Source organism: Leptodactylus fuscus, chromosome 5, assembly GCF_031893055.1.
Source record: "Leptodactylus fuscus isolate aLepFus1 chromosome 5, aLepFus1.hap2, whole genome shotgun sequence".
Classification (NCBI taxonomy): domain Eukaryota; kingdom Metazoa; phylum Chordata; class Amphibia; order Anura; family Leptodactylidae; genus Leptodactylus; species Leptodactylus fuscus.
This window is the reverse complement of record NC_134269.1, coordinates 153,885,262-153,913,049: the sequence shown is the minus strand read 5'-3', so window position 1 is coordinate 153,913,049 and position 27,788 is coordinate 153,885,262. Positions and strand designations below refer to the sequence as shown.

The 27,788-nt window shown below is 43.6% G+C and overlaps 1 protein-coding gene across 2 annotated transcripts in view; it reads left to right on the top strand.

Annotated features, from left to right (window-relative positions):
* METTL25 (methyltransferase like 25) overlaps positions 1 to 27,788 on the top strand; it is a 123,055-nt gene that overhangs the window by 77,420 nt on the left and 17,847 nt on the right. For both annotated transcript variants that reach the window (XM_075274529.1, XM_075274530.1), the window contains exons 7-11: positions 16,045 to 16,139; positions 20,550 to 20,579; positions 22,743 to 22,816; positions 25,379 to 25,420; positions 25,635 to 25,728. In XM_075274529.1, coding sequence (XP_075130630.1) covers positions 16,045 to 16,139; positions 20,550 to 20,579; positions 22,743 to 22,816; positions 25,379 to 25,420; positions 25,635 to 25,728 — 335 coding nt within the window. The remainder of the gene's footprint in view (positions 1 to 16,044; positions 16,140 to 20,549; positions 20,580 to 22,742; positions 22,817 to 25,378; positions 25,421 to 25,634; positions 25,729 to 27,788) is intronic.

The window sequence follows — 27,788 nt, the reverse complement described above, 5'->3', positions numbered from 1 at the left end:
AACCAGCCCAGTTTGGGCAAATTCATGGTGGAGGGAGCCTCTAAACAGCCCAGTTTGGGCAAATTCATGGTGGAGGGAGCCTCTAACCAGCCCAGTTTGGACCAATTAATGGTGGAGGGAGCCGCTAAACAGCCCAGTTTGGGCAAATTCATGGTGGAGGGAGCCTCTAAACAGCCCAGTTTGGACCAATTCATGGTGGAGGGAGCCTCTAAAAAACCCAGTTTGGACCAATTCATGGTGGAGGGAGCCTCTAAACAGCCCAGTTTGGGCAAATTCATGGTGGAGGGAGCCTCTAACCAGCCCAGTTTGGACCAATTAATGGTGGAGGGAGCCTCTAACCAGCCCAGTTTGGACCAATTAATGGTGGAGGGAGCCTCTAACCAGCCCAGTTTGGACCAATTAATGGTGGAGGGAGCCTCTAACCACTCCAGTTTGGACCAATTCATGGTGGAGGGAGCCTCTAAACAGCCAAGTTTGGACCAATTCATGGTGGAGGGAGCCTCTAAAAACCCCAGTTTGGACCAATTCATGGTGGAGGGAGCCTCTAACCAGCCCAGTTTGGGCAAATTCATGGTGGAGGGAGCCTCTAAACAGCCCAGTTTGGGCAAATTCATGGTGGAGGGAGCCTCTAACCAGCCCAGTTTGGACCAATTAATGGTGGAGGGAGCCTCTAACCAGCCCAGTTTGGACCAATTCATGGTGGAGGGAGCCTCTAAACAGCCCAGTTTGGGCAAATTCATGGTGGAGGGAGCCTCTAAAAAACCCAGTTTGGACCAATTCATGGTGGAGGGAGCCTCTAACCAGCCCAGTTTGGACCAATTAATGGTGGAGGGAGCCTCTAAACAGCCAAGTTTGGACCAATTCATGGTGGAGGGAGCCTCTACAAACCCCAGTTTGGACCAATTCATGGTGGAGGGAGCCTCTAACCAGCCCAGTTTGGGCAAATTCATGGTGGAGGGAGCCTCTAAACAGCCCAGTTTGGGCAAATTCATGGTGGAGGGAGCCTCTAACCAGCCCAGTTTGGACCAATTAATGGTGGAGGGAGCCGCTAAACAGCCCAGTTTGGACCAATTCATGGTGGAGGGAGCCTCTAAAAACCCCAGTTTGGACCAATTCATGGTGGAGGGAGCCTCTAACCAGCCCAGTTTGGGCAAATTCATGGTGGAGGGAGCCTCTAAACAGCCCAGTTTGGGCAAATTCATGGTGGAGGGAGCCTCTAACCAGCCCAGTTTGGACCAATTAATGGTGGAGGGAGCCGCTAAACAGCCCAGTTTGGGCAAATTCATGGTGGAGGGAGCCTCTAAACAGCCCAGTTTGGACCAATTCATGGTGGAGGGAGCCTCTAAAAAACCCAGTTTGGACCAATTCATGGTGGAGGGAGCCTCTAAACAGCCCAGTTTGGGCAAATTCATGGTGGAGGGAGCCTCTAACCAGCCCAGTTTGGACCAATTCATGGTGGAGGGAGCCTCTAAACAGCCCAGTTTGGGCAAATTCATGGTGGAGGGAGCCTCTAAAAAACCCAGTTTGGACCAATTCATGGTGGAGGGAGCCTCTAACCAGCCCAGTTTGGACCAATTAATGGTGGAGGGAGCCTCTAAACAGCCAAGTTTGGACCAATTCATGGTGGAGGGAGCCTCTAAAAACCCCAGTTTGGACCAATTCATGGTGGAGGGAGCCTCTAACCAGCCCAGTTTGGGCAAATTCATGGTGGAGGGAGCCTCTAAACAGCCCAGTTTGGGCAAATTCATGGTGGAGGGAGCCTCTAACCAGCCCAGTTTGGACCAATTAATGGTGGAGGGAGCCGCTAAACAGCCCAGTTTGGACCTATTCATGGTGGAGGGAGCCTTTAAAAACCCCAGTTTGGACCAATTCATGGTGGAGGGAGCCTCTAAAAAACCCAGTTTGGACCAATTCATGGTGGAGGGAGCCTCTAACCAGCCCAGTTTGGACCAATTAATGGTGGATGGAGCCTCTAAAAACCCCAGTTTGGACCAATTCATGGTGGAGGGAGCCTCTAACCAGCCCAGTTTGGACCAATTAATGGTGGAGGGAGCCTCTAACCAGCCCAGTTTGGACCAATTAATGGTGGAGGGAGCCTCTAACCAGCCCAGTTTGGACCAATTAATGGTGGAGGGAGCCTCTAACCACCCCAGTTTGGACCAATTCATGGTGGAGGGAGCCTCTAAACAGCCAAGTTTGGACCAATTCATGGTGGAGGGAGCCTCTAAAAACCCCAGTTTGGACCAATTCATGGTGGAGGGAGCCTCTAACCAGCCCAGTTTGGGCAAATTCATGGTGGAGGGAGCCTCTAAACAGCCCAGTTTGGGCAAATTCATGGTGGAGGGAGCCTCTAACCAGCCCAGTTTGGACCAATTAATGGTGGAGGGAGCCGCTAAACAGCCCAGTTTGGGCAAATTCATGGTGGAGGGAGCCTCTAAACAGCCCAGTTTGGACCAATTCATGGTGGAGGGAGCCTCTAAAAAACCCAGTTTGGACCAATTCATGGTGGAGGGAGCCTCTAAACAGCCCAGTTTGGGCAAATTCATGGTGGAGGGAGCCTCTAAACAGCCCAGTTTGGACCAATTCATGGTGGAGGGAGCCTCTAAACAGCCCAGTTTGGGCAAATTCATGGTGGAGGGAGCCTCTAAAAACCCCCAGTTTGGACCAATTCATGGTGGAGGGAGCCTCTAAAAACCCCAGTTTGGACCAATTCATGGTGGAGGGAGCCTCTAAAAACCCCAGTTTGGACCAATTCATGGTGGAGGGAGCCGCTAAACAGCCCAGTTTGGACCAATTCATGGTGGAGGGAGCCTCTAAAAAACCCAGTTTGGACCAATTCATGGTGGAGGGAGCCTCTAAACAGCCCAGTTTGGGCAAATTCATGGTGGAGGGAGCCTCTAAACAGCCCAGTTTGGACCAATTCATGGTGGAGGGAGCCTCTAAAAAACCCAGTTTGGACCAATTCATGGTGGAGGGAGCCTCTAAACAGCCCAGTTTGGGCAAATTCATGGTGGAGGGAGCCTCTAAACAGCCCAGTTTGGGCAAATTCATGGTGGAGGGAGCCTCTAACCAGCCCAGTTTGGACCAATTCATGGTGGAGGGAGCCTCTAAAAAACCCAGTTTGGACCAATTCATGGTGGAGGGAGCCTCTAAACAGCCCAGTTTGGGCAAATTCATGGTGGAGGGAGCCTCTAAACAGCCCAGTTTGGGCAAATTCATGGTGGAGGGAGCCTCTAACCAGCCCAGTTTGGACCAATTCATGGTGGAGGGAGCCTCTAAAAAACCCAGTTTGGACCAATTCATGGTGGAGGGAGCCTCTAAACAGCCCAGTTTGGGCAAATTCATGGTGGAGGGAGCCTCTAAACAGCCCAGTTTGGGCAAATTCATGGTGGAGGGAGCCTCTAACCAGCAGAGTTGGTGGAAATCAGGGTGGAGGGAGCCTCTAACCAGCAGAGTTGGGGGAAATCAGGGTGGAGGGAGCCTAGTATTAGCAGAATTGTGCAACGCTTATGGTGGATGAGTATGAGGATGCGGAGGAATTGGAGAGGTTGAGTACAGACATGGAGTTTCATGTTGGGGTGCTTTACACAGGTGGGCACAAAAATGACGGCTCTACCCAGTGGTGGTTCATTTTTATCAAAGTGAGCCGGTCGGCACTCTCAGCTGACAGACGGGTGCGCTTGTCAGTGATGATGCCACCGGCTGCACTGAACACCCTCTCAGATAGGACGCTGGCGGCAGGACAGGACAGCACCTCCAAGGCATATAGGGCAAGTTCAAGCCACAGGTCCAACTTCGACACCCAATACGTGTAGGGCGCAGAGGGGTCGGAGAGGACAGGGCTGTGGTCAGAAAGGTATTCCCGCAACATGCGCCTATACTTCTCACGCCTGGTGACACTAGGACCCTCCGTGGCGGCACTTTGGCGAGGGGGTGCCATCAAGGTGTCCCAGACCTTAGACAGTGTGCCCCTCGTTTGTGTGGACCGGTGAGAACTTGGTTGCCTACTGGAGGAACTGCCCTCCCTGCCGCCAACGTCACATGCTGGAAACATCTCCATCATATTCTGCACCAATTGCCTGTGGCAAGCATTGATGCGATTGGCCCTCCCCTCTACCGGAATAAAAGACGAGATGTTGTTTTTATACCGGGGGTCAAGGATAGCAAAGATCCAGTACTGGTTGTCCTCCATGATTTTGACAATACGCTTGTCGGTTGTAAAGCACCCCAACATGAACTCAGCCATGTCTGCCACAGTGTTAGTTGGCATGACTCCTCTGGCCCCACCGGAAAGTTCAATCTCCATTTCCTCCTCATCCTCCATGTCTACCCATCCGCGCTGCAACAATGGGACGATTCGAAGTTGCCCGGAAGCCTCCTGTATCACCATCACATCATCGGACAACTCTTCTTCCTCCTCCTCCTCCTCCTCCTCCTCCATTAAACGCAGTGAAGCGGACAGATGTGTGGACCTACTCTCCAGCTGTGACGGATCGGATGCTATCCCTAACTCCTCTGTGTGATCTGAGTTATCCCTGATGTCAATCAGGGATTCTCTCAGAACACACAAGAGCGGGATTGTAAGGCTCACCATCGCATCCTCAGAGCTCACCCTCCTTGTGGACTCCTCAAAGACCCGTAGGATGTCACAAAGGTCTCTCATCCATGGCCACTCATGGATGTGAAACTGAGGCAGCTGACTTTGTGGCACCCTAGGGTTTTGTAGCTGGTATTCCATCAAAGGTCTCTGCTGCTCAACCACTCTATTCAATATCTGAAACGTTGAGTTCCAGCGTGTGGGGACGTCGCACAAAAGCCGGTGTTGTGGCACATGCAGGCGTTGCTGGAGAGATTTTAAGCTAGCAGCGGCTACTGTCGACTTGCGAAAGTGGGCGCACATGCGCCGCACTTTCACCAGTAGCTCTGGAACATTGGGGTAGCTCTTTAGGAAACGTTGCACCACTAGGTTGAAGACGTGGGCCAGGCATGGAACATGTTGGAGTCCGGCAAGCTCCAGAGCTGCTACCAGGTTCCGGCCGTTATCACAAACGACCATGCCTGGGCCCAGGTGCAGCGGCTCAAACCATATTGCCGTCTCATCGAGGAGGGCATCCCTCACCTCGGAGGCAGTGTGCTGTCTGTCCCCCAAGCTGATCAGCTTCAGCACAGCCTGCTGACGTCTACCAACGCCAGTGCTGCAACGTTTCCAACTCGTAGCTGGGGTCAATCTAACAGCGGAGGAGGAGGCGGTGGCGGAGGAGGAGGCGGTAGAGGAGGAGGAGGAGGGGGGTGTTCTTCTCGTGTCCCTGCCAGGAATGTTAGGCGGGGAGACGAGGTACACCGGGCCAGTTTGGGAAGCAGTCCCAGCCTCAACTACATTCACCCAGTGTGCCGTCAGTGAAATGTAGCGTCCCTGTCCGCATGCACTTGTCCACGCGTCGGTGGTCAAGTGGACCTTTGTGCAAAGCGCGGAACTAAGGGCCCGCCTGATGTTGAGTGACACGTGCTGGTGCAAGGCGGGGACGGCACACCGGGAGAAGTAGTGACGGCTAGGGACGGCATAGCGAGGTGCCGCAGTTGCCATCAGGTCCAGGAAGGCGGGAGTTTCAACAAGCCGGAACGCCAACATCTCCTGGGCCAGCAGTTTAGCGATGTTGGCGTTCAAGGCTTGCGCGTGTGGGTGGTTAGCAGTGTATTTCTGCCGCCGCTCCAATGTCTGAGAGATGGTGGGTTGTTGTAAAGAAACGCCTGATGGTGCCTTTGATGGTGCAGGAGAAGGAGATAAGACAGGACCAGGGGAGGATGAGGTAGAAGTCAACAAAGTGGCGGAGGCAGATGAAGTGGTGTCCTGGCTCGTCCTCTGGAGTGCATCGCCAGCACAGTCAGCAGTGGCAGTGGCAGAGGCAGTGGCAGTGGCGTGAACGGCAGGCGGCCTTTGTCCTGCCGTTGCTGCCTGCCACTGATTCCAGTGCTTGGATTCCAAATGACGGCGCATTGAAGTGGTGGACAGGTTGCTCTTCTCAGAGCCCCTAATCAATTTCGAGAGGCAAATTGTGCAGACAACACTATATCTGTCCTCGGCGCATTCCTTGAAAAAACTCCACACCTTCGAGAAACGTGCCCTCGAGGTGGGAGTTTTTCGGGGCTGGGTACGAACTGGAACATCTTGGGAGATTCCGGGTGTGGCCTGGCTTCGCCTAAGCTGCTGACCTCTGCCTCTGCCTCTAGCTACCCTTTTTGGTGCTGCACCTGCCTCAACATCCACACTACTTTCCCCGCTTGACATCCCCCCTGTCCAGGTCGGGTCAGTGTCCTCATCATCCACCACTTCCTCTTCCAACTCCTGTCTCATCTCCTCCTCCCGCACAATGCGCCGGTCAACTGGATGCCCTGACGGCAACTGCGTCACATCATCGTCGATGAGGGTGGGTTGCTGGTCATCCACCACCAAATCGAACGGAGATGGAGGAGACTCTAGTGTTTGAGCATCTGGACACAGATGCTCTTCTGTTAGGTTCGTGGAATCGTGACGTGGAGAGGCAGGTTGAGGGACAATGAAAGGAGCGGAGAACAGTTCTGGGGAGCAGGGACAGTTTGGGTTATTGTTCTGTAAAGCTTCGGAATTTTGGGAGGAAGGAAGACAAGACTGTTGGGTAATAGGAGGAGAGGAGGCAGAGTCTGACTGGCTGCTGGACAATGTGCTGTAAGCGTTCTCTGACAGCCATTGCAAGACCTGTTCCTGGTTCTCGGGCCTACTAAGGTTTGTACCCTGCAGTTTAGTTAATGTGGCAAGCAACCCTGGCACTGTGGAGTGGCGCAATGCTTGCTGCCCCACAGGAGTAGGCACGGGACGCCCTGTGGCTTCACTGCTACCTTGCTCCCCAGAACCATTCCCCCGACCTCGCCCACGGCCTCGTCCACGTCCCTTTCCGGGAGCCTTGCGCATTTTGAATTCCTAGTTAGAAATTGGCACTGTATACCAGTAGTAAAAATTGTGGGTGCACATAACCCCAATATATTCTTTGAATTACCAGTCAGAAACTGGCACTATATGGCAGTAGCAAGAAATGAGGGTATTTGTATTCCTAATATATTCTTTGAATTCCCAGTCAGACACTGGCACTATATGGCAGTAGCAAGAAATGAGGGTATTTGTATTCCCAATATATTCTTTGAATTCCAAGTCAGACAATGGCACTGTATACCAGTAGTAAAAATTGTGGGTGCACGTAACCACAATATATTCTTTGAATTACCAGTCAGAAACTGGCACTATATGGCAGTAGCAAGAAATGAGGGTATTTGTATTCCCAATATATTCTTTGAATTCCCAGTCAGACAATGGCACTGTATGCCAGTAGTAAAAATTGTGGGTGCACGTAACCCCAATATATTCTTTGAATTACCAGTCAGAAACTGGCACTATATGGCAGTAGCAAGAAATGAGGGTATTTATAACCCCAATATATTCTTTGAATTCCCAGTCAGACAATGGCACTGTATACCAGTAGTAAAAATTGTGGGTGCACGTAACCCCAATATATTCTTTGAATTCCCAGTCAGACACTGGCACTATATGGCAGTAGCAAGAAATGAGGGTATTTGTATTCCCAATATATTCTTTGAATTCCCAGTCAGACAATGGCACTGTATACCAGTAGTAAAAATTGTGGGTGCACGTAACCCCAATATATTCTTTGAATTACCAGTCAGACACTGGCACTATATGGCAGTAGCAAGAAATGAGGGTATTTGTATTCCCAATATATTCTTTGAATTCCAAGTCAGACAATGGCACTGTATACCAGTAGTAAAAATTGTGGGTGCACGTAACCACAATATATTCTTTGAATTACCAGTCAGAAACTGGCACTATATGGCAGTAGCAAGAAATGAGGGTATTTGTATTCCCAATATATTCTTTGAATTCCCAGTCAGACAATGGCACTGTATACCAGTAGTAAAAATTGTGGGTGCACGTAACCCCAATATATTCTTTGAATTACCAGTCAGAAACTGGCACTATATGGCAGTAGCAAGAAATGAGGGTATTTATAACCCCAATATATTCTTTGAATTCCCAGTCAGACAATGGCACTGTATACCAGTAGTAAAAATTGTGGGTGCACGTAACCCCAATATATTCTTTGAATTCCCAGTCAGACACTGGCACTATATGGCAGTAGCAAGAAATGAGGGTATTTGTATTCCCAATATATTCTTTGAATTCCCAGTCAGACAATGGCACTGTATGCCAGTAGTAAAAATTGTGGGTGCACGTAACCCCAATATATTCTTTGAATTACCAGTCAGAAACTGGCACTATATGGCAGTAGCAAGAAATGAGGGTATTTGTATTCCCAATATATTCTTTGAATTCCCAGTCAGACAATGGCACTGTATGCCAGTAGTAAAAATTGTGGGTGCACGTAACCCCAATATATTCTTTGAATTACCAGTCAGAAACTGGCACTATATGGCAGTAGCAAGAAATGAGGGTATTTATAACCCCAATATATTCTTTGAATTCCCAGTCAGACAATGGCACTGTATACCAGTAGTAAAAATTGTGGGTGCACGTAACCCCAATATATTCTTTGAATTCCCAGTCAGACACTGGCACTATATGGCAGTAGCAAGAAATGAGGGTATTTGTATTCCCAATATATTCTTTGAATTCCCAGTCAGACAATGGCACTGTATACCAGTAGTAAAAATTGTGGGTGCACGTAACCCCAATATATTCTTTGAATTACCAGTCAGACACTGGCACTATATGGCAGTAGCAAGAAATGAGGGTATTTGTATTCCCAATATATTCTTTGAATTCCAAGTCAGACAATGGCACTGTATACCAGTAGTAAAAATTGTGGGTGCACGTAACCACAATATATTCTTTGAATTACCAGTCAGAAACTGGCACTATATGGCAGTAGCAAGAAATGAGGGTATTTGTATTCCCAATATATTCTTTGAATTCCCAGTCAGACAATGGCACTGTATACCAGTAGTAAAAATTGTGGGTGCACGTAACCCCAATATATTCTTTGAATTACCAGTCAGAAACTGGCACTATATGGCAGTAGCAAGAAATGAGGGTATTTATAACCCCAATATATTCTTTGAATTCCCAGTCAGACAATGGCACTGTATACCAGTAGTAAAAATTGTGGGTGCACGTAACCCCAATATATTCTTTGAATTCCCAGTCAGACACTGGCACTATATGGCAGTAGCAAGAAATGAGGGTATTTGTATTCCCAATATATTCTTTGAATTCCCAGTCAGACAATGGCACTGTATACCAGTAGTAAAAATTGTGGGTGCACGTAACCCCAATATATTCTTTGAATTACCAGTCAGACACTGGCACTATATGGCAGTAGCAAGAAATGAGGGTATTTGTATTCCCAATATATTCTTTGAATTCCCAGTCAGACAATGGCACTGTATACCAGTAGTAAAAATTGTGGGTGCACGTAACCCCAATATATTCTTTGAATTCCCAGTCAGACACTGGCACTATATGGCAGTAGCAAGAAATGAGGGTATTTGTATTCCCAATATATTCTTTGAATTCCCAGTCAGACAATGGCACTGTATACCAGTAGTAAAAATTGTGGGTGCACGTAACCCCAATATATTCTTTGAATTACCAGTCAGACACTGGCACTATATGGCAGTAGCAAGAAATGAGGGTATTTGTATTCCCAATATATTCTTTGAATTCCCAGTCAGACAATGGCACTGTATACCAGTAGTAAAAATTGTGGGTGCACGTAACCCCAATATATTCTTTGAATTCCCAGTCAGACACTGGCACTATATGGCAGTAGCAAGAAATGAGGGTATTTGTATTCCCAATATATTCTTTGAATTCCCAGTCAGACAATGGCACTGTATACCAGTAGTAAAAATTGTGGGTGCACGTAACCCCAATATATTCTTTGAATTCCCAGTCAGACACTGGCACTATATGGCAGTAGCAAGAAATGAGGGTATTTGTATTCCCAATATACTCTTTGAATTCCCAGTCAGACAATGGCACTGTATACCAGTAGTAAAAATTGTGGGTGCACGTAACCCCAATATATTCTTTGAATTACCAGTCAGAAACTGGCACTAAATGGCAGTAGCAAGAAATGAGGGTATTTGTATTCCCAATATATTCTTTGAATTCCCAGTCAGACAATGGCACTGTATACCAGTAGTAAAAATTGTGGGTGCACGTAACCCCAATATATTCTTTGAATTCCCAGTCAGACACTGGCACTATATGGCAGTAGCAAGAAATGAGGGTATTTGTATTCCCAATATATTCTTTGAATTCCCAGTCAGACAATGGCACTGTATACCAGTAGTAAAAATTGTGGGTGCACGTAACCCCAATATATTCTTTGAATTCCCAGTCAGACACTGGCACTATATGGCAGTAGCAAGAAATGAGGGTATTTGTATTCCCAATATATTCTTTGAATTCCCAGTCAGACAATGGCACTGTATACCAGTAGTAAAAATTGTGGGTGCACGTAACCCCAATATATTCTTTGAATTCCCAGTCAGACACTGGCACTATATGGCAGTAGCAAGAAATGAGGGTATTTGTATTCCCAATATATTCTTTGAATTCCCAGTCAGACAATGGCACTGTATACCAGTAGTAAAAATTGTGGGTGCACGTAACCCCAATATATTCTTTGAATTCCCAGTCAGACACTGGCACTATATGGCAGTAGCAAGAAATGAGGGTATTTGTATTCCCAATATATTCTTTGAATTCCCAGTCAGACAATGGCACTGTATACCAGTAGTAAAAATTGTGGGTGCACGTAACCCCAATATATTCTTTGAATTCCCAGTCAGACACTGGCACTATATGGCAGTAGCAAGAAATGAGGGTATTTGTATTCCCAATATATTCTTTGAATTCCCAGTCAGACAATGGCACTGTATACCAGTAGTAAAAATTGTGGGTGTATATAGCCCCAATTCTATTGCTAGGGGACTTGCAGGGTATTTCTGGGGTGAAGGTGGGGGGGCACACCGTTGGAACGGGTATCGGGGTATATATCGGGTATACGGGAATACACTGACAGTGTATTCCATTCAGGATCCTGGGAAAGCTGGGTTGCGGCGATTGAGCCCGTCAGTGCCACGTTACACTGACAAGCTTCTCCCTGGAATTTAGCTCTTACAAGAGCTGTTGTGGTTGTCTTCTCCTTCCTATCCTAGCCTGTCCCTGCCTACCCAGAATCTAAGCCCTAGCTAGCTGGACGGAAACCTCCGTCCTCGGTGAATTGCAAGCTCAGAATGACGCGAACCTGGGCGGCGCTGTTCTTTTAAATTAGAGGTCACATGTTTTCGGCAGCCAATGGGTTTTGCCTACTTTTCTCAACGTCACCGGTGTCGTAGTTCCTGTCCCACCTACCCTGCGCTGTTATTGGAGCAAAAAAGGCGCCAGGGAAGGTGGGAGGGGAATCGAGTAATGGCGCACTTTACCACGCGGTGTTCGATTCGATTCGAACATGCCGAACAGCCTAATATCCGATCGAACATGAGTTCGATAGAACACTGTTCGCTCATCTCTACTAGTTAATATAGTTGTTTATCAACATGATGGATTGTATTGTGTAGCTTTACACAGATAACCTACTAGAAAATTGTGCACATATATAACTTCTGAAATGATTTCCTTCTATGCTCCAAAACTTTATTAGAGGTTTATTTTCCTGTATGTTGTACATACTGTGTATTGTATGTCTGCAATAAGGAATGTTGTATCTGACTTTATCCAAATGATTCACACTTTGTTATTTTTGTATAATTTTGAAAGGTTGTCCAGCAGGAAAAAATCTATTCCATTGTGCATGATAAATTGATAAAAAGTGTCCGCCAATCTCCCACTATTAGCTCTAGGCAGGGCACATCCACTTCTGTATTAGTCTCCATACAGGAAAGAGCTTCCTCTCCAGTCTTTGGTATAAGGGGACTGGTTAAACCAGCATGCTCCTATGTCACTACCAATCCTCTTGCACAGAATGGAGCTGGCTTAGCTATTGAAATGAGACATTCAGCCCACTACCTAGCCCCCTTTCAGCATATTACTGACATACAGGCAGAGGGAGCTCTGTCTTGAGACAGACTAAGAGACAGGGCTCGTTCCCACGGGGGGGGGGGGGGGGGGGGGATTTTGGCGCTGAATCCTCCTCAAAATCTGCTCCCCTCACAATAGAGGTCTATGCAGTCCACTAACATTCTTTTTTTCCGCTAGCGGTTTGTTCCCGCTAGCAGGAAAAAGAAGCGAGCTGCCCTTTCTTTAGGCGGATTCCACAGCCGTGGCGTCCACCTCGCGGCAACACCCTCTGAATTAGGCCCATTCATTTAGGCCTACTCCGGAGCGGGAAGCCGCGACTGTCAGAAGTCGCAGCAGGCGCATTTTGGTCCTATTCTGACACGGCTTCACGTGTCAAAATCAGGACCAAAATATGCAGTCCCGTGCCACATGTGAACAGGGCCTAAGACAGAAACGGGGGTGCCAAGACCTGGGAGCAGATTGACAGGTGAAGATCAAAGGAAAATCTTTTTACATTTCAGACATAAGAAGAGCATTTTTATCCTGCTGGTCAGTCCCTTAAACATTGACATTCTAAATTCTTGCCAGTAAAGGAGAGGATTTATCAGAAAAAAAAAAAAAATATGTCTGATTCTAAACAAAGCATAGTTTGTTCTTTCTGTAGACAAGGATTGGCCAGTAAATCTCAATGTCAAGGATGACGGTGAATTTCTTGCACACATCAAAAGTCTATGTGTTAGGCCTGGTTCACATCTGCATTCAGGTTTCTGTTCGGGGATTCCGCTTAGAGACCTCCCGAATGGAAACCTATACACATTAAAAAGCGGTTACTTAAGGAAACCACACGGACCCCATAGACTATAATGAGGTCCGTGTGGTTTCCACATGAAACATGTGGAGAGAAAAGTCCTGCAAGCAGCACTTTTCTCTCCGCATGAACCGAATGGAAACCACACGGACCCCTTTATAGTATATGGGATCCGCGTGTTTTCCCAGATAACCACTTTGTAATGCGTATAGGTTTCCATTTGGGGGGTCCTCAAATGGACTCCCCGAACAGAACCCGAATGCAGATGTGATTAGGGCCTTAGACATCTAACCTTTCTTGGAGAGGCTCAATAGCGCAACCTGCTGGACTATTTTTACTCTGGGAAACAATGCACTATTAATGTCAAGCACACAGATATTGGCTGCAAACATCTGCTATACCATGAGGTACAGTGATTTTTAAGTCAAAATCAAAAAATTATGTTACAATATACATTTAAATTATACTTATTTTTATGCAATGTCAATAATATTGATGTATTTATTTATTTATTTATTTCCTCAACCTTATTGTCTAAATATGAAGTGAACAGAATCTAAGCCACAGGCAGGATAATGCTTACAAAATAAAATCCCATTAAATACAAGATGGTATAAATTACCACTTCTAAATATTTGCTGCAGATGTTGGAACCTTTTTTTCTTCAGCTGTATTCCAACTTGATCTTCAGCCATTCTATCTTCCCTTTTTATGTTTGTATGTTTCTCTTATTTTGCACATTTTAATACATTTGGAACGTTCTATTTTCTGTTATTGTATATTTTCAAGCACATACTTTTAATATTTGCCTTTGATTTGCAGTAGAATGTGTTCTTTAGTCTAGCGTTCAATATATCATTCCGTTCTTTTATCGTGCTGTTTTCATGGCAGTATTGGGTCAAACACCATCACTTTGAAAGTTGTGAGATCTAAAGTAAATGCGCAGAGAAAAATTTGTCAGTAGTTTTCCTTTAAAGTGGTTATTTCATGGAGACATCCACTATCTATATGGCCTGTTAAGGCAAATGGACAACACAGAGGTAGTTCTCCATTCAAGGCTCTTATTCTGACAGACTCGAGTTGTCCTTGCAATATATGGAAAGTCATTCATCTGGAAGACATCCTGGTGATGCTAAATGCGTGACTAAGGGTTTCCTTGGCAAAATCAGCAGTTTAATATTTTGGTAGAAGCGAGACTTAGAGCAGTTTTCTTTGGTGGCTCCATTTTTGAAGGGGATGTCTCTGTTGAGACAACCCCTTTTACTTTACAATGAACAAAAGTTTTAAAAGGCATATTCCAGTTCTTTAATTTTGCTGGATACCAAGGCCAAAAATAAAATACTTTATACTTACCTGTTTGTTTGGCTAAGGATCCAGCAGAGAGTCTTTGTAATGGTCCCTGGAGTTCCTGACCTGGGCTGAAGGGCTCCTACGTAGACTAAATCAGTGAATAAACACTGATGTTCTGTTCAAACAATGCTTGGGTTAATGCACAGGTAGAATGTCACCAAAGAAACATGGAAAGTGTGGACACAGCCCAACTGACCTAGTCTGTCAAATATCCAGGGTCCTATTCCGTTGCAGGGATCTCCACCCTTCGATCAAGGGCAACATACAAAGAGAGAAAAAGCCAAAAATAGAAACATGGTGCTCCTTACATATAGCCATGTTCCAAAATGCGTAAGCTAAAGGTATGTATTCTTCTGGTCAATGATTTAGCTTATGTGTTTCGGAACATTGCGTTCCTTACTCATAGCCATAGCTATAAGTAAGGAGCACCATGTTCCAAAATGTGTAAGCTAAAGGGATATATTCCCCTGATCAGTGAGCGATGTGCAATATTTTTTATATGGAAACAATAAGGGTTAAGTTTAACCAAGCTGATTGGAACGTTCCTGGATTGCTGGATTTCTATTTTTGGCTTTTCTCTCTTAGAATGTCATCAAAGACTGGGAACCTATGTAGAGACTTTCCGCTGGATCTCCAGTGGAATGGACAAGTAAGTAAAAAGAGTGTTATTCTATGCTTGGCCGTCCAGTAAAATTAAGAACGGCATATAAGGAGCCATTGACTGAAACGGAAGAGGAATGCCATTGATCTTCTGCCTGAGAATCCTGTCCAAATTCTGGTTCTGTGCATCCTGGAACAGAAAGCTAAAGCCAAGTAAACCCAGAAAGTCACTAAGTTTACTCAGAAAGAATGTGGCTGCAAGCAACAGTTTAACCCAGTGATTTCAATGAATAAGGATGGATATTTGACAAACCCCATTATAGTCAATGGGGTCCCTCAGACTCCATTTGTGCCGGTCATATTACCGATCTGTTTTTCTGCTCCTCTGATGAACCAGAACAACAGAAAGACGGAGGTGTGAAGGTAGCTTCAGCCACGCAATCTACAGCAAGATCAAGAAGGACGTGAAAAAGAAGCTTCTATCATTGCTTTCCATTGATAACAAAGAGAGGCATATTCAGGACAGAATTTGGTGCTGTTTTTGAGGCAGAATCCGTCTCAAGACCAGCTCTAGATTCCTCCATGTAAACATAGCCTAAATATACTTTTTACTGCTTGAGTAGTTCCTTCGCATTATATCTCTTATTAAGCCCTTTGGTCGTATTAGGCTTTGTTGTCTGCTAAAGAAACAAATGGATGCTAAGCCAAATGGAATTATGCTTTTGGATGTAAAACACGGCAAAACGTTTAGAAGAAACAACTGAGACCCTTGCAGCTGTTCCAGGCTGAAAGAGAACAAAACATTGACCTTGAATATGACGTATAAGTAAACATTAAAAGCACAAATCACTTGACAAGTATGTGCCAGAAGGATCCAGGGAAAGCGGTGCTAACTGCAGTATGTATGATTTCATGGCTTTTTTCACTTTCTGCAATATTAGTGCCAAAAAGATTAAATCGCTGTTATTCCCTAGATCTCATTACATTGCTTACCCTAGATAGATTGTTAGCAAAGAATATGCATACAGAATATGCAAAGTGTACAAGACATAGTCTTGGAAAGTCTTCAGCAGTAAATCCTCAAAAGACCTTTATATGACTTTCTCGTGAGATCCTTCAAAAGAGTCTATAAGTTAGGATGACTTCTGTTTGTCATGCTGTGGATCTACCCTCTAATCTACCGTTTTGTCTTTCATTTTTGTTGTCTCTGCAGAACGGATGGAAGGAACGTGGGGGTTTCCAATGAGTCAGTATTTGAAGGAAAGGTGCTGGCACATTGGACGGAATGCTAGGATGTCCGCTTGCTTGGTAGGTTACATTTCTTCAGATGTCGGTACATTCTCATTCTCTCCATTACAGATTCTTTTAGAAAATATTGAAGTCGGCAAAGAACCTACGCAAAACCTGTGACAGGAACAAACGAAATGTTAAACAGATGTTCCATAGCCAAAATATTATGTCTGTACAAAAGTACGCAGTTGGGGACAGGCTGAATATTACTTGTAAATTGACTTTTTCCTGTGAATTCTAGCAATTAATAAAAGGATCCAGCCAAAAATATTTTTCTGTAAACTAATGGAAACTAGCTTTTTCTGGTCTAGGCATGTAAAGTGTTTGCTTTTTTTAATAGGAACCTGTGACATGAAACCTATTACCAATATGCAGATAGTGGGTCCAGTGGGACATCAAAACAGGGAAATGTAAACGCCGAGGACATCGGGGAAGAACAGATGGGGTGGTGGGGGAGAGAAAAGAATAGGGGACAAGACCTAGAAGCCTTGCGTAATACAGTAGGTATCCCAGTGAGACCAGTTTGCATCAAAAACCTTATGGTTGAGGGAGGTGGATAGATATTCCAGATTACAAACATCCTTCATCCATGCCAACAACTTAGGAGCTGTAGGGGGCTTCCCCGTTTTCAGTGTAGAGCAATAAATGTCTTAGCCGCTGTGCATAGATAAAGGAATAGCCTAGAAGTTTTCTTACGCTAGGTTCACACCTGCGTTCGGGTCTCCGTTCTGTGGTTTCCGTCTTCTGCATGAAAGAAGACGGAAACCACAGACCGGGTCCGGCGGTGAGCGTTTTATGCTCTCCGCCGCGAAACCGTTTTTTTAAATCCGGACACAGAGTACTGCATGTCCGGATTAAAAAAAACCGGTTTCGCGGCAGAGAGCATAATACGCTCACTGCCGCTCACGGCCGGACAGCTTTCTCACTCATTCAAATGAATGGGTGAGAGAGAGTCCTGCAGGTTTCCGTCTCCTGCCTCTGTTTTGTGCAGGAAACGGAAACCTGCAGAACGGAGACCGGGTGCAGATGTGAACGAGCCCTTACCCAGATGTCTTGGGGGAAGATTAAGGAGGTAGGTGAGAGGATCTAATTGGACTCCCTGAGGAGGGCATTAGTGATATTCTTATCCTCCAACCAAAAGGGGGGGAATTAAAGAGGACCTTTCATCACGGGGCACATGCGGTTTTATATACCACTAGAAAGCCAAAAGCTTTCCCATTCTGTGCCCCCACTGAAGAGCTATCGGTGCCGGTACCATAGCTCTTCACTGTCAGAAGGGCGTTTCTGACAGTCAGTCAGGAATGCCCTTCCTCACAGTAACACCTATAGCGCTGTACTGTAAGAGCGAGGAGGAAGGCACCCTCCCTCTCCTCACAGTACTTGTCCATAGATGAGTACTGGGGTGACGTTCCTCACCGCTCAGCGTCATCACTGGGTGGTAAGGAACGCCCCCTCTCACAGTACAGCGCAATAGACGATACTATGAGGAAGGGTGTTCCTGACTGACTGTCAGAAACCCCCTTCTGACGGTGAAAAGCTACGGTATCGGTACCAATAGCTCTTCACCGGGGGCACAGAAAGGGGAAGCTGATAGTGCACTGAATTCAGCACATTGTCGGCTTTCTAGCGGTGTATTACACCATATGTGCCCCAAATGGTGAAAGGTCCTCCTTAAAGAACAGTCCCAAAAAATATCATATAATGTGCTTACCAAAGTCTGACAGTGCCAACAGATGGGGGGAATGGTCGGATTGACAGAGTGAAACAAGGCAGGGCTACAGTACCAGTGGATAAGCAATTTGAATCTGTTTCCACAAACTATATATCAATTTTCTCAGCTCCTGCTGCTCTGTAATATGCTACTGCAGATACTGGTGAACATCATGGACCAAGGGACATGTTCCCCTTTAAGGGTCTGTTTACTTCAAGGGATCACCAAGTGATATTTTTCAGTGTCATAGAAGATAAAATAATGGTTATTTTAAATAGGAATTATTATTTCATGCTGCTTATTTCTTTTTATTGCCTGACTATATCTTTATACTGTACATTAACTCTAATTCTTCTGACTTGCTGACCTTGGTAGAGCACGGTACCAGGGGAATGTGCAGTGTTTATGCAATATTATTGGTGTGGCAGGAAAATAAATATCCACATATGAACAAAATTTCAGTTTGGGAAGGGATTCCTATAAAAATATTAGAACAGAAATGTATATAAATTTTAGAGATTGTATTTACACAGGATTTTTATAAAATTGAGTTGGATTACTTTAGAGTCGTAGAGTTATTTCAGAGTTTAAAACGAAAACTTTTATTACAGATTGATGGCTGACTTTAATGTGATTTTAATAGCTCCATTTTCAAGCCATTAATAGCAATATTTTGTGAATAAAAAAAGCTGAATTTTTTTTTTCTTTTATATCAGGGTTTTAATCTATTTTTGCATTTTGGGGGGAAAAACAGTTAAAAATGCAAACATTATAGGCATATTTAATATATAATATACATCAACCATTCATTTTTCCACTGCTTGTTAGAAGTACAAAGAATTACATTTTAGTGTGCAATAGTTTTTTCTTGCAGTAAGTTACTAACTTTTCTCTAGTGATAGCTGTGAACATCCGAATTTTATAACTTTATCTGCAAAAGCTTTGAAGGACTGTATTAGAAGAAAAAAAATGAGTGTCTGACTATTATGAAGATATATTAAGAATTAATCAGCATACAATTATATGAAGATTTGTGACCTTTTGAATGGTGTTTAAAGAGGACCCTTCTTGTCCTCTTAGAAGTGCCATGTTATATACTGCTGCATAGCTGGCACTGAATTCAGTTTTGCAGGTATGTGCTCAAGTGACAGAGATATCTGTCTCATTACTTTTAAGTGTGGGCAGGTTCACACCTGCGCTCAGTCCCCGGTTTAGCCATTCCAGCAGGTTTCTGTCTTCGGCCCTGAGAAACTGGACAGGAGAGGGAAACCCGGCAGTCAGTTTTTAAACCCATTTACTTGAATGGGTTTGCAAAGTGACTGCCCGTGTGCGTCTTCTGCCTGTCCATGGCAAAACCATTTTTTTTTAACCGGACACAGTCAGATCTGCAGGACTTTGTGTCCTGTCCAGTTTCTCAGGGCAGAAGATGGAAATCTGTCAGAATGGCTTAACGGGAGACTGGGCGCAGGTGTGAACCCGGCCTTGCTGATATTGCTGTACTGTCAGAAGGACTGGCCTTTCAACGTATCGTCATCGCTGGGTGGTAAGAAATGACCCCTGGTGGGTACCTTTTATAGACATTTACTGTAAAAGGGGGAGTGCCTCAACGCTCAGTGGTGGCGCCAAGTTGCGATACCAGCCCCTCAGACAGAGCAGTGATATCTGTAGCTGAAAATAAAGTCCATGATATCTCTGGCTCTTGGGCACATAACTGGAAAATTGAGCTGTTCAGCAGTATATAATATACCACATCGTAGAGAGGGAACTAAAGGTTCTTTATAAGTGTAGTCCACCATTTACTTTAAACTATGGCACTTCATAGGAAACAAGATATCTGAAATTCTCTACAGTCATATACAAAGAAATACTGGAATCATATAGTGTATTAGGGAATTGTTTTCTGTACACTAGGTCATAAGTATCAAAATTGGCTTCTGACTTGGGAATACTCCTTCATGCATATAAAGATGAGTAGTTGAGGCTTGAAACAAACTTCCTGCAGATGTAGAAATCTACAATAAGTGAATTTAAGAATGCCTGTGATATTTCTAAAATAACATGAAAGTAATGCCAGGGCCGACTAGATGGACCGTGTGGTCCTTTTTTACCATCAGTCCTCTGAGTTATATAGAGTTGGAAAAATAGAGGAGTTGGGGTCCAGTTTGGCTTTACAACTCCACAGCCCCGGTAGTGACACAGCTTTTCCTACGTCTGGTAGCTGGTTGAAATATTATTAGACTTTTGTGCATCAGGACTGAACCTTAAAATCGGTGCTAAATATCAAATGATATATAGATTGTTTCTAAATTGCTGTTTTCACAGTAATACCGGCTTAGGATAAACATTTTCTGAGTAAATATATCACATTACCTGATTATGTCATTTGTCAGGATTTAGAAAGGGAAAAATGGAGTCCTGAGATTCTGCTTTCACAGCGTTGACTGTGGCTGCTGCAGTGTGTCAGGCACCCAGCCAAGTTTAATGGAATTTCTCTTTGGAGCCTAAAACTCCTGATTTGTATGAAAGTGTTTTTCCTATCTTAGTCTGTGTAAAATAAACCAAGTCTCTATAAAAGATCTGACTAACAAGCTAACACATTGCAGCGTGTGAGTTTATTCCACGTCACGTAATGAATCTGTTCATTCTGCCAGGACGTTTATACCATGGCTTGACAAAGTGATAAACACATCCACCTTATCTTTTTCTGCAAACTTTAGGCTTTAGAGCGTGTTGCGGTCGGCCAAGGGGTAAGTAATATTGTTTACTGAATTGCATGTGTCTGTCTTCTATCTGATTTCTGTTGGTGCATAACCTAAATGTGAACTTACTGTCTCCCCACCGCTATTAGAGTTAACTCTAGCACTACTTATATGTGTCTTGTGCTGCATGTGCTTGATTGGCCATGTTTATGTCCTATCTGGTGTGAGGGTGCTACTAGCTGTTTTATTACCTTCGCTAAAAATATTCGTCTGTCTGGGAATTTTCCAAGACCTTGCCAAAAATACAAAAACACATTCTGTTTTGTGTATTCCCATGCTTTTCATTTCTCATATTTGGGAACCCCTTCATAGTTTTCCTTCCACATTGGCGCTACTGACTGCACAGGGTACTGCAATACTGTCGCATTACATCATTGCAGTTCTCAACACAGCGTGTAGCCCAAGGTCAACATTGTGCAGGGACCACCTCATCCTCAACATTGGAGGGGCTCCTCACAGTCAGACACCCAATGATCAGAAAGCGAAAAATATCCTAGAATCTACTTTTCCTCAATAAGCCATTAAAATTAATTGCTGCCTACCTGTAAGTGCCCCTTTAAATAGAGAAATGCATTGCGGGAAGATCACATCTTACAAGGGGAGGCAGTTAGTGTTAGTAAAAAGTGCTGTTAAATTGCCCAGAGAGGAACAAGGCACGGGCCCTATTCTCTCTACACTTGCGATGCTGATGTTGGGAGAGCAGTCACAGAATTTATTTTCAGCTGCTCTTTACTATTAATGTCTATATCTCTACAGGACAGGAGGTCAGGGGACCTTCCCTTCTATAGATAGATGCAGGTCACACATCTGGGGCCCTACCTATCAGAGTTTACATATCCTGTGTGAAACATAAATACCTGTGATAAGCAAACCCACTCATTTTTGTAGCCTCCTAGAGAAGAATTGCAAAAATTAGAAGAATCTCCTTTTAGTTTTTCTGCTCTTTTTGCATTATGATTTGTGATGATCCTTTCTTAGCAAAACTGTCTCTACATGAAAATTGTATTAATCTGAAACCCTTTATGACAGGCAGTTTGGCCTATCACCTATGTGTTTAGAGATTACTATATATGTCCAAAATAGGAACTCATCTGGGTATACTGGTAGCTGTGATATAGAACTCCTATCTGTATATCGTTGCATTTGTAGTGTCAATTCGGAAAATGAAGAGGAATTCTTTTTCATTTTCCGTCACCAGCGTTTTCATTATTATTATTATTTATTTATATAGCACCATTAATTCCATGGTGCTTTACATTTGGGGGTTACATACAATACATTGCGGTCTACCCATGATAAGATGCCGATGCAGTGCATCAGCATTCCGTCGTGGCATCCCGCTCCTGATTAGGCCCGGATGAATCAGTAGGGAGTCTGCGGACCCTGCGGTTGAATCAGCCGTGGAATCCATGGAAAGATTGAGCAGGATGCTTCTTTTTTCCACGACCTGCCGCGATCTCTGCCTCCCATTGAAAACAATGGGAGGCGGATTCCAGGAGGAATGTGCTCCAGATTCGGGGGGGGGGGGGGGGGGATACACCCCCCAAATCTGCAGCAAATTCCTCCATGTGAACACAGCCATAAAGTATTAGAAAGTAAATCTGCCACCCTGCCTTTCTTCCCTACAGTGTAAAGTATGTGTAAGTTATTTTTTTAAGTTCTATATTATAAGCCAAGTAGATTCTTGGTTAAATTTAATGTTTGGGAATTAATTTTGTTTACATCAATTATATCATTTTTCATCTGGATCTGTCATTACTTGGACGAGCTTGAAAGTTGAAAAGTATTTTGCTTTTTATTGATATTAAGCCTAGTATTCATTGAAAGCTCTCTAGGGTGTCATGGCTATTAAATGGACTCTCAAATTGTTCTGAAAATGTTGAGTGTTGAGGGTTCTATGTCTCCGTAGGGAATGAGGGGGAGAAAAGTCCACACTTTAGACAACCTAAAGATATTGTAATGGCCACCATTATTGATTGTCACAAGGAGAATACAACATATGTTACACAAAGATTAGAAAAGCCTGAATAGAAAAAAAATCTACACTAGAAACGGTCCAGGGACTTGTATATTCTTATTTAAAACACAATTTTTTACACATTTGATGAAAGCCGTATTTCAACCTGTTGATATTTGCTTTGGTTTTACAAGCTTCCTACTGAGTCCTTGTTTTATCGGGCAGTACTTCAGGTCATCTGTAAAGAAGTTTACAACATCACACAAAGGTAAGGAGGGTGCGCAATGCTCAAAAATGGAAAAAGTTACAAGAAAATAGGAAACACGGCTATTCCTGAAGTTTGACAATATTTATTAGTTTTACTGGTCAAATGCAGAGTATGAAAGCTATGGGGTGGGAGTAATAATACAACAAATATATATTACAAAAAAGCCAAAGATCATAATCAACTGATGATTTTTAAGGGATAAGTTACCAATTATTAAACCTGGAGAAACCCTTTAGGCTGAGGCCTCACATTGCACAAAGCCAGGCTTTTTTTTTTTTTTTTTTTTTTTTAGATATTTCCCATTGCTTTTGTAGCCACTCGGGTTTCGGCTCAAAAAATGCAGCAAAATCTCCAACAAAAAAGCAGCTTTGCCACAATGTGGAGCAGCAGCCTAAAAGGCCGGTTCTCGTTAGACCAATATTAAGAGGCAAATGTAATTTTTCAATGTACTTTATTCAGCAATTAATTGTGATTTTCTAGATATTTTCTTGCTGTTATTCATTTTGCTTATTCCCAGTGGGTAAAAATCAGTCCATGGTCATGTGATGATACACAGGTGCACTGCTCGTTACTAGAGATGAGCGAACACTAAAATGTTCGGGGTTCGAAATCCGATTTGAACAGCCGCGCACTGTTCGACTGTTCGAACGGGTTTTGAACCCCATTATAGGGAAATGCTCGATTCAGGGGTACGCAACATTCGATCAAATTCTACTTACCAAGTCCATGAGTGAGGGTCAGGCTGGATTCTTCTCCCTGCGCAGTGTCCCCGCGTCCTCTTCCGGCCTTGAATTCACTCTGCTAGGCATCGGGCCTGGGCAGAACCGACTGCGCATACCCGCACTACAAGCAGACATGCGCAGTCTGCTCTGCCCAGGCCCAATGCCTGGCAGAGTGAATTCAGAGCCGGAAGAGGACGCGGGGACGCTGCACGGAGAAGACTTCTAAAGGTAGGAGAAGAACCAGCGTTGATTGGCAATGTATAGCATTCTGCCAATCAACGCTGGTTCTGCAGCGAATCTTAACTTCGAACAGCTAGTAGTACTCGATCGAGTACAAGTATTTTGAATACCGTAGTATTCGATCGAACACCTACTCGATCGAGTACTACTCGCTCATCTCTACTCGTTACCAGACAGATGTCTGATTACTGTGGTATGACTATAACGAGCTGTGCACCTGTGTGCTCGTCATGTGACCATGGACTGTATATCACATGACCATGGCATGGACTGATTTTTTTCCACTGATTTTAAGCAGAATAAAAGACTGCATGCAGAGAGCTAGAAAACCACAAGGGATTGATACAGAAAGAGTAAATTGAAAGTAAAATTGTGTAACTTTTTATTATGTGAACAATAACAATTGTATCTCAATATTGGTCTGAAAATGGCCAACCCCTTTAAAGTTAAAAGCCTTATAAGGCTAGGTTCACATCTGTGTTGGAGACTCCATAGAAGACTCCATTGATTTTAGGCGGAATCTGAGGTGAAGTTCTGCACAGAGAACTATTACAGTCTATGGTGTCCACGGGTTACCACCTTTTTAATAGACAGGCTCTCTGTTGTTCGGGTCTGCCTGTGAACCTAGGGTGTCCATATCTGTTTGAGGGATCAATTTTGTCAGACTAATCAGCTTCTATTAATAGGTAGGTCCTAGATTAGGCAAATCATTAGATATCATATACTGTACTTTTAGTTTTTTCTCCTAAGGTTTTTGAATATATCATAAATGAAGAATACTTGAACTGTGGGAAATGTGTGTACAGTAAGTGGTTAAGTTACCATCTCAGTGATAGAAACCATAGGATAGGAAAAGTGCCATTAGTGGTACAGCCCATATGACTTTACCAATTGGTACCATCTAAGTATATCCAAGGCAAATATAGTCATCAGATTCTATAAATCACTAGTCAGTACAAATCACTAGTCAGTACAAATCGCTAGCCAGCCCACACATGGAACATTTTGCATCTGCGTAGAACAAGGATATTGCTGAACTATGGCGGGTGCAGAAGAGGGTGAGCAAGGTACTTCATGGAATGGGTGGATTGGAGTACCAAGAAACATTATTAAACTCTGGGTAAAAAGTACTATAGTATTTGAGTACTGGATTGCTACAGATGGGCCATTGATCCAAGGACTTACTAAGATTGCCAAATTTAGTATTGGGAAGAATATTTTTGTCCTAATATTAGGCATCTGCTTCATAAGGGTTTTACCCTTCTTCTGGATCAACACAGCAGGATTATACTGTTGGTTTGACTTTGTGAATATAGTAATATAATCTCTGTATTATAATTTAGATCAAAAAATATAATGTGCTAAGAACTAGTCCCGCAGCCATCAGTTCTTAAACTGAAAAGAATTAAAAACCGTTTTTCATATGTTGTGCTCATGGGACTGTTGAGAAAATTTGTTTGCATTGGTGTTTTTCTTTTGTACATGGTAAATACATTGTTTCAGTATGTAATATATGTTATGTTTTTAACAATTTTATTTTCACCATTATTAAATATCTTAAAATAATTTTGCCAAATGTTGACAATTGTTTTCCTTCAAGGTCCTATTCGCTAGTTCCACAGAGCAAGACTATCCTAAAAATGTAAGAGGCTGATAATAAGGTTTAAGTACATTATCCTATATGACAAGGGACGTGTATCATGTGTTAACTGGTTACAGCATCAACAAAGTGGGGGTGGTGGGTAATTCAAGACTGTCGTGTTTTTGTTTTTCTTTCTTTTTCTTTCTACTATTTCTGCTTTTGAGGCTAATATTTGGAGTGTGTATCACTAACATTGTGTGTCTATTCTTTTCAGTGACCAACGAGTTGGAAAGATCTTTTCCAAGTCATCATCCTTTACGGACTATGTCAGAAAGTCTCTTAAAAAATTTGGCCAAGATGACTCAAGGGTTTGTCTAATTTTATATATTAACATGTTTTATTTTAGTGTTAAATTTAATTTTATCATCATGAAGAAAGTCAAAATGTGGGTGGCTGTTTACAGAAGGGGGATTAATTTTAGTACTGCTAGTCCATAAACTTTGAGTGTTTTTGGAAAAACATTTGCTTGTTTCATTGGAACAGCTTTTGTAGCAGTTTTCTTTGCCAAACCCAAAAGTGGATTCAAAAGAGACCGGAAATATTAAGGAATGACTTGCGTTCTATTCACACAACAAGCTAAGACTTATCCGTGCAGGATCCTTTCTTCTTCATAGACCCATTGTTGTCAATGGGTGAATCTGATCTGGATCACAGATGGCACATGGTCAAGTAAATTAGTCTATATAGACTATGTATGTTTCTCCTTACTGCTGGATCCATTTCTGGCTTTGGCTCCGAAAACTATGTCCTAAGTTGTCGTGCCATTTAAGTGCCCTTGACATACTCCTGTAGATTTCTGACTGTCCTTTTCTAAGACCTCATATGGCCCTAGACCCAATGTGGTATAAGCATGGTTACATTATACATTATCATTTGTATTATTAGATGCACAGGACTGAGTCTAAAGTGCCTATTGAGTAGGGATTACATACAGAGAATGGGTCCCAGGTGTTCGTTCTGCATTGCTCTTGTTAGTTTTGATGTTCTTTTGATTTCATCCAGAAAACAGCTTTACAAAATAAAAGGACAAAACATGTTTTTACTATGCCTTTATTTAGCATTATTCAACAAATACCTCTATGTGGAAAATGGTATAGCTAAAGGCAGGTAACAACTGATCAAACACTTAACACTCTGCTATGGGCATGCATGCCTAAACCCCCTACCCCTAGAGACTCCTAAGATCCCCCAGGCAGTTCTTGCGGAGAGCACAGTTCAGTTTCCACTAGATATAGTTTATTGGATGAATTGAAAACAGACCATTAGTATATTTCACAAGTTGGTCATCCGCCTAGCACATTTCAATAGCTTGAAGATGTTGTGCAACTTATAAGTGAACTTTTGTGTCTTCGGTATATACATGGTCCATTTTAAAAAAAATAATAAAAATCACACATGCAGATAGTTGCGGCTTGTTTGTGGCTGCAGATTCATGCGTAGATTGTGTAGTTTTGGGAAGAATGCTTGTGATAGGGTTTTTCTTTCCACTGTCCCCTGCAGTGGGTATCGGAGCTAAGTGATAGCAGCTGCTTTATTGTCACGGAACACTGGATGGAATCTTTGGCGAAAAGGATTAATTCTACACATTCTGGAGCATTGACACCCTCCCCAGCAAAAGCAAATGTGTCTATGCTTTGTATATGAATGTCATGTTTATTGCTTTTCCAGTATTGTTTAACATGCTGTCACAAGTTGTTAAAGTTATTGTTTTTCCATTTTAATGCACAAAATGTTCCCGCTATAACAAAAGCCCTTTAGTTAAAATGGCTACCATATTAACTTGGCCACAATCTGAAGCATATGTCTTTGTTAAATTGTTCCCAAGCTTGGGTTAACCATTCATTAGGTAACTAGATAACTTACAAATCACCCTATTAGTATGTTTAGAGAGGTAAGTAGATCTGTGTATAGTTGTGTAAAATATATATATATATATATATATATATATATATATATATCAACAGCAACAACAATAAAGAAGCTTTATTGGCACGTCCGAATAAGTATTTGGCATTGCCAAAGCAAGTCGACTGGGTGTGGTTGGGGTGGGGGAGGGGGGCGGTTGTGGAGTGGGTAGGTGGTTTGGGGTACAATAGTCTTTGGGCTCTCGTCGTTCTAGACATTTGGTGGCAGGTGGACAATGGACATGTGGTGGGTATGGGTTGGGCGTAGGGTGCGTGGGTGAGTGATTTGGGCTGTAATAGTTCTTGAGGGTCTCATCTTCCCCTCACTTGGTGGCAGGTGGACACGTATTGGGCAGCGATCTCCACTGTGGACTCCCCTTCTCCCAGTAGGATGTAGAGTTTCCTCTTCTCGTCTGCAGATGTGAAGTCTGGGATGTGGGCAGAGAGTCTTTAGTAGTAGATGG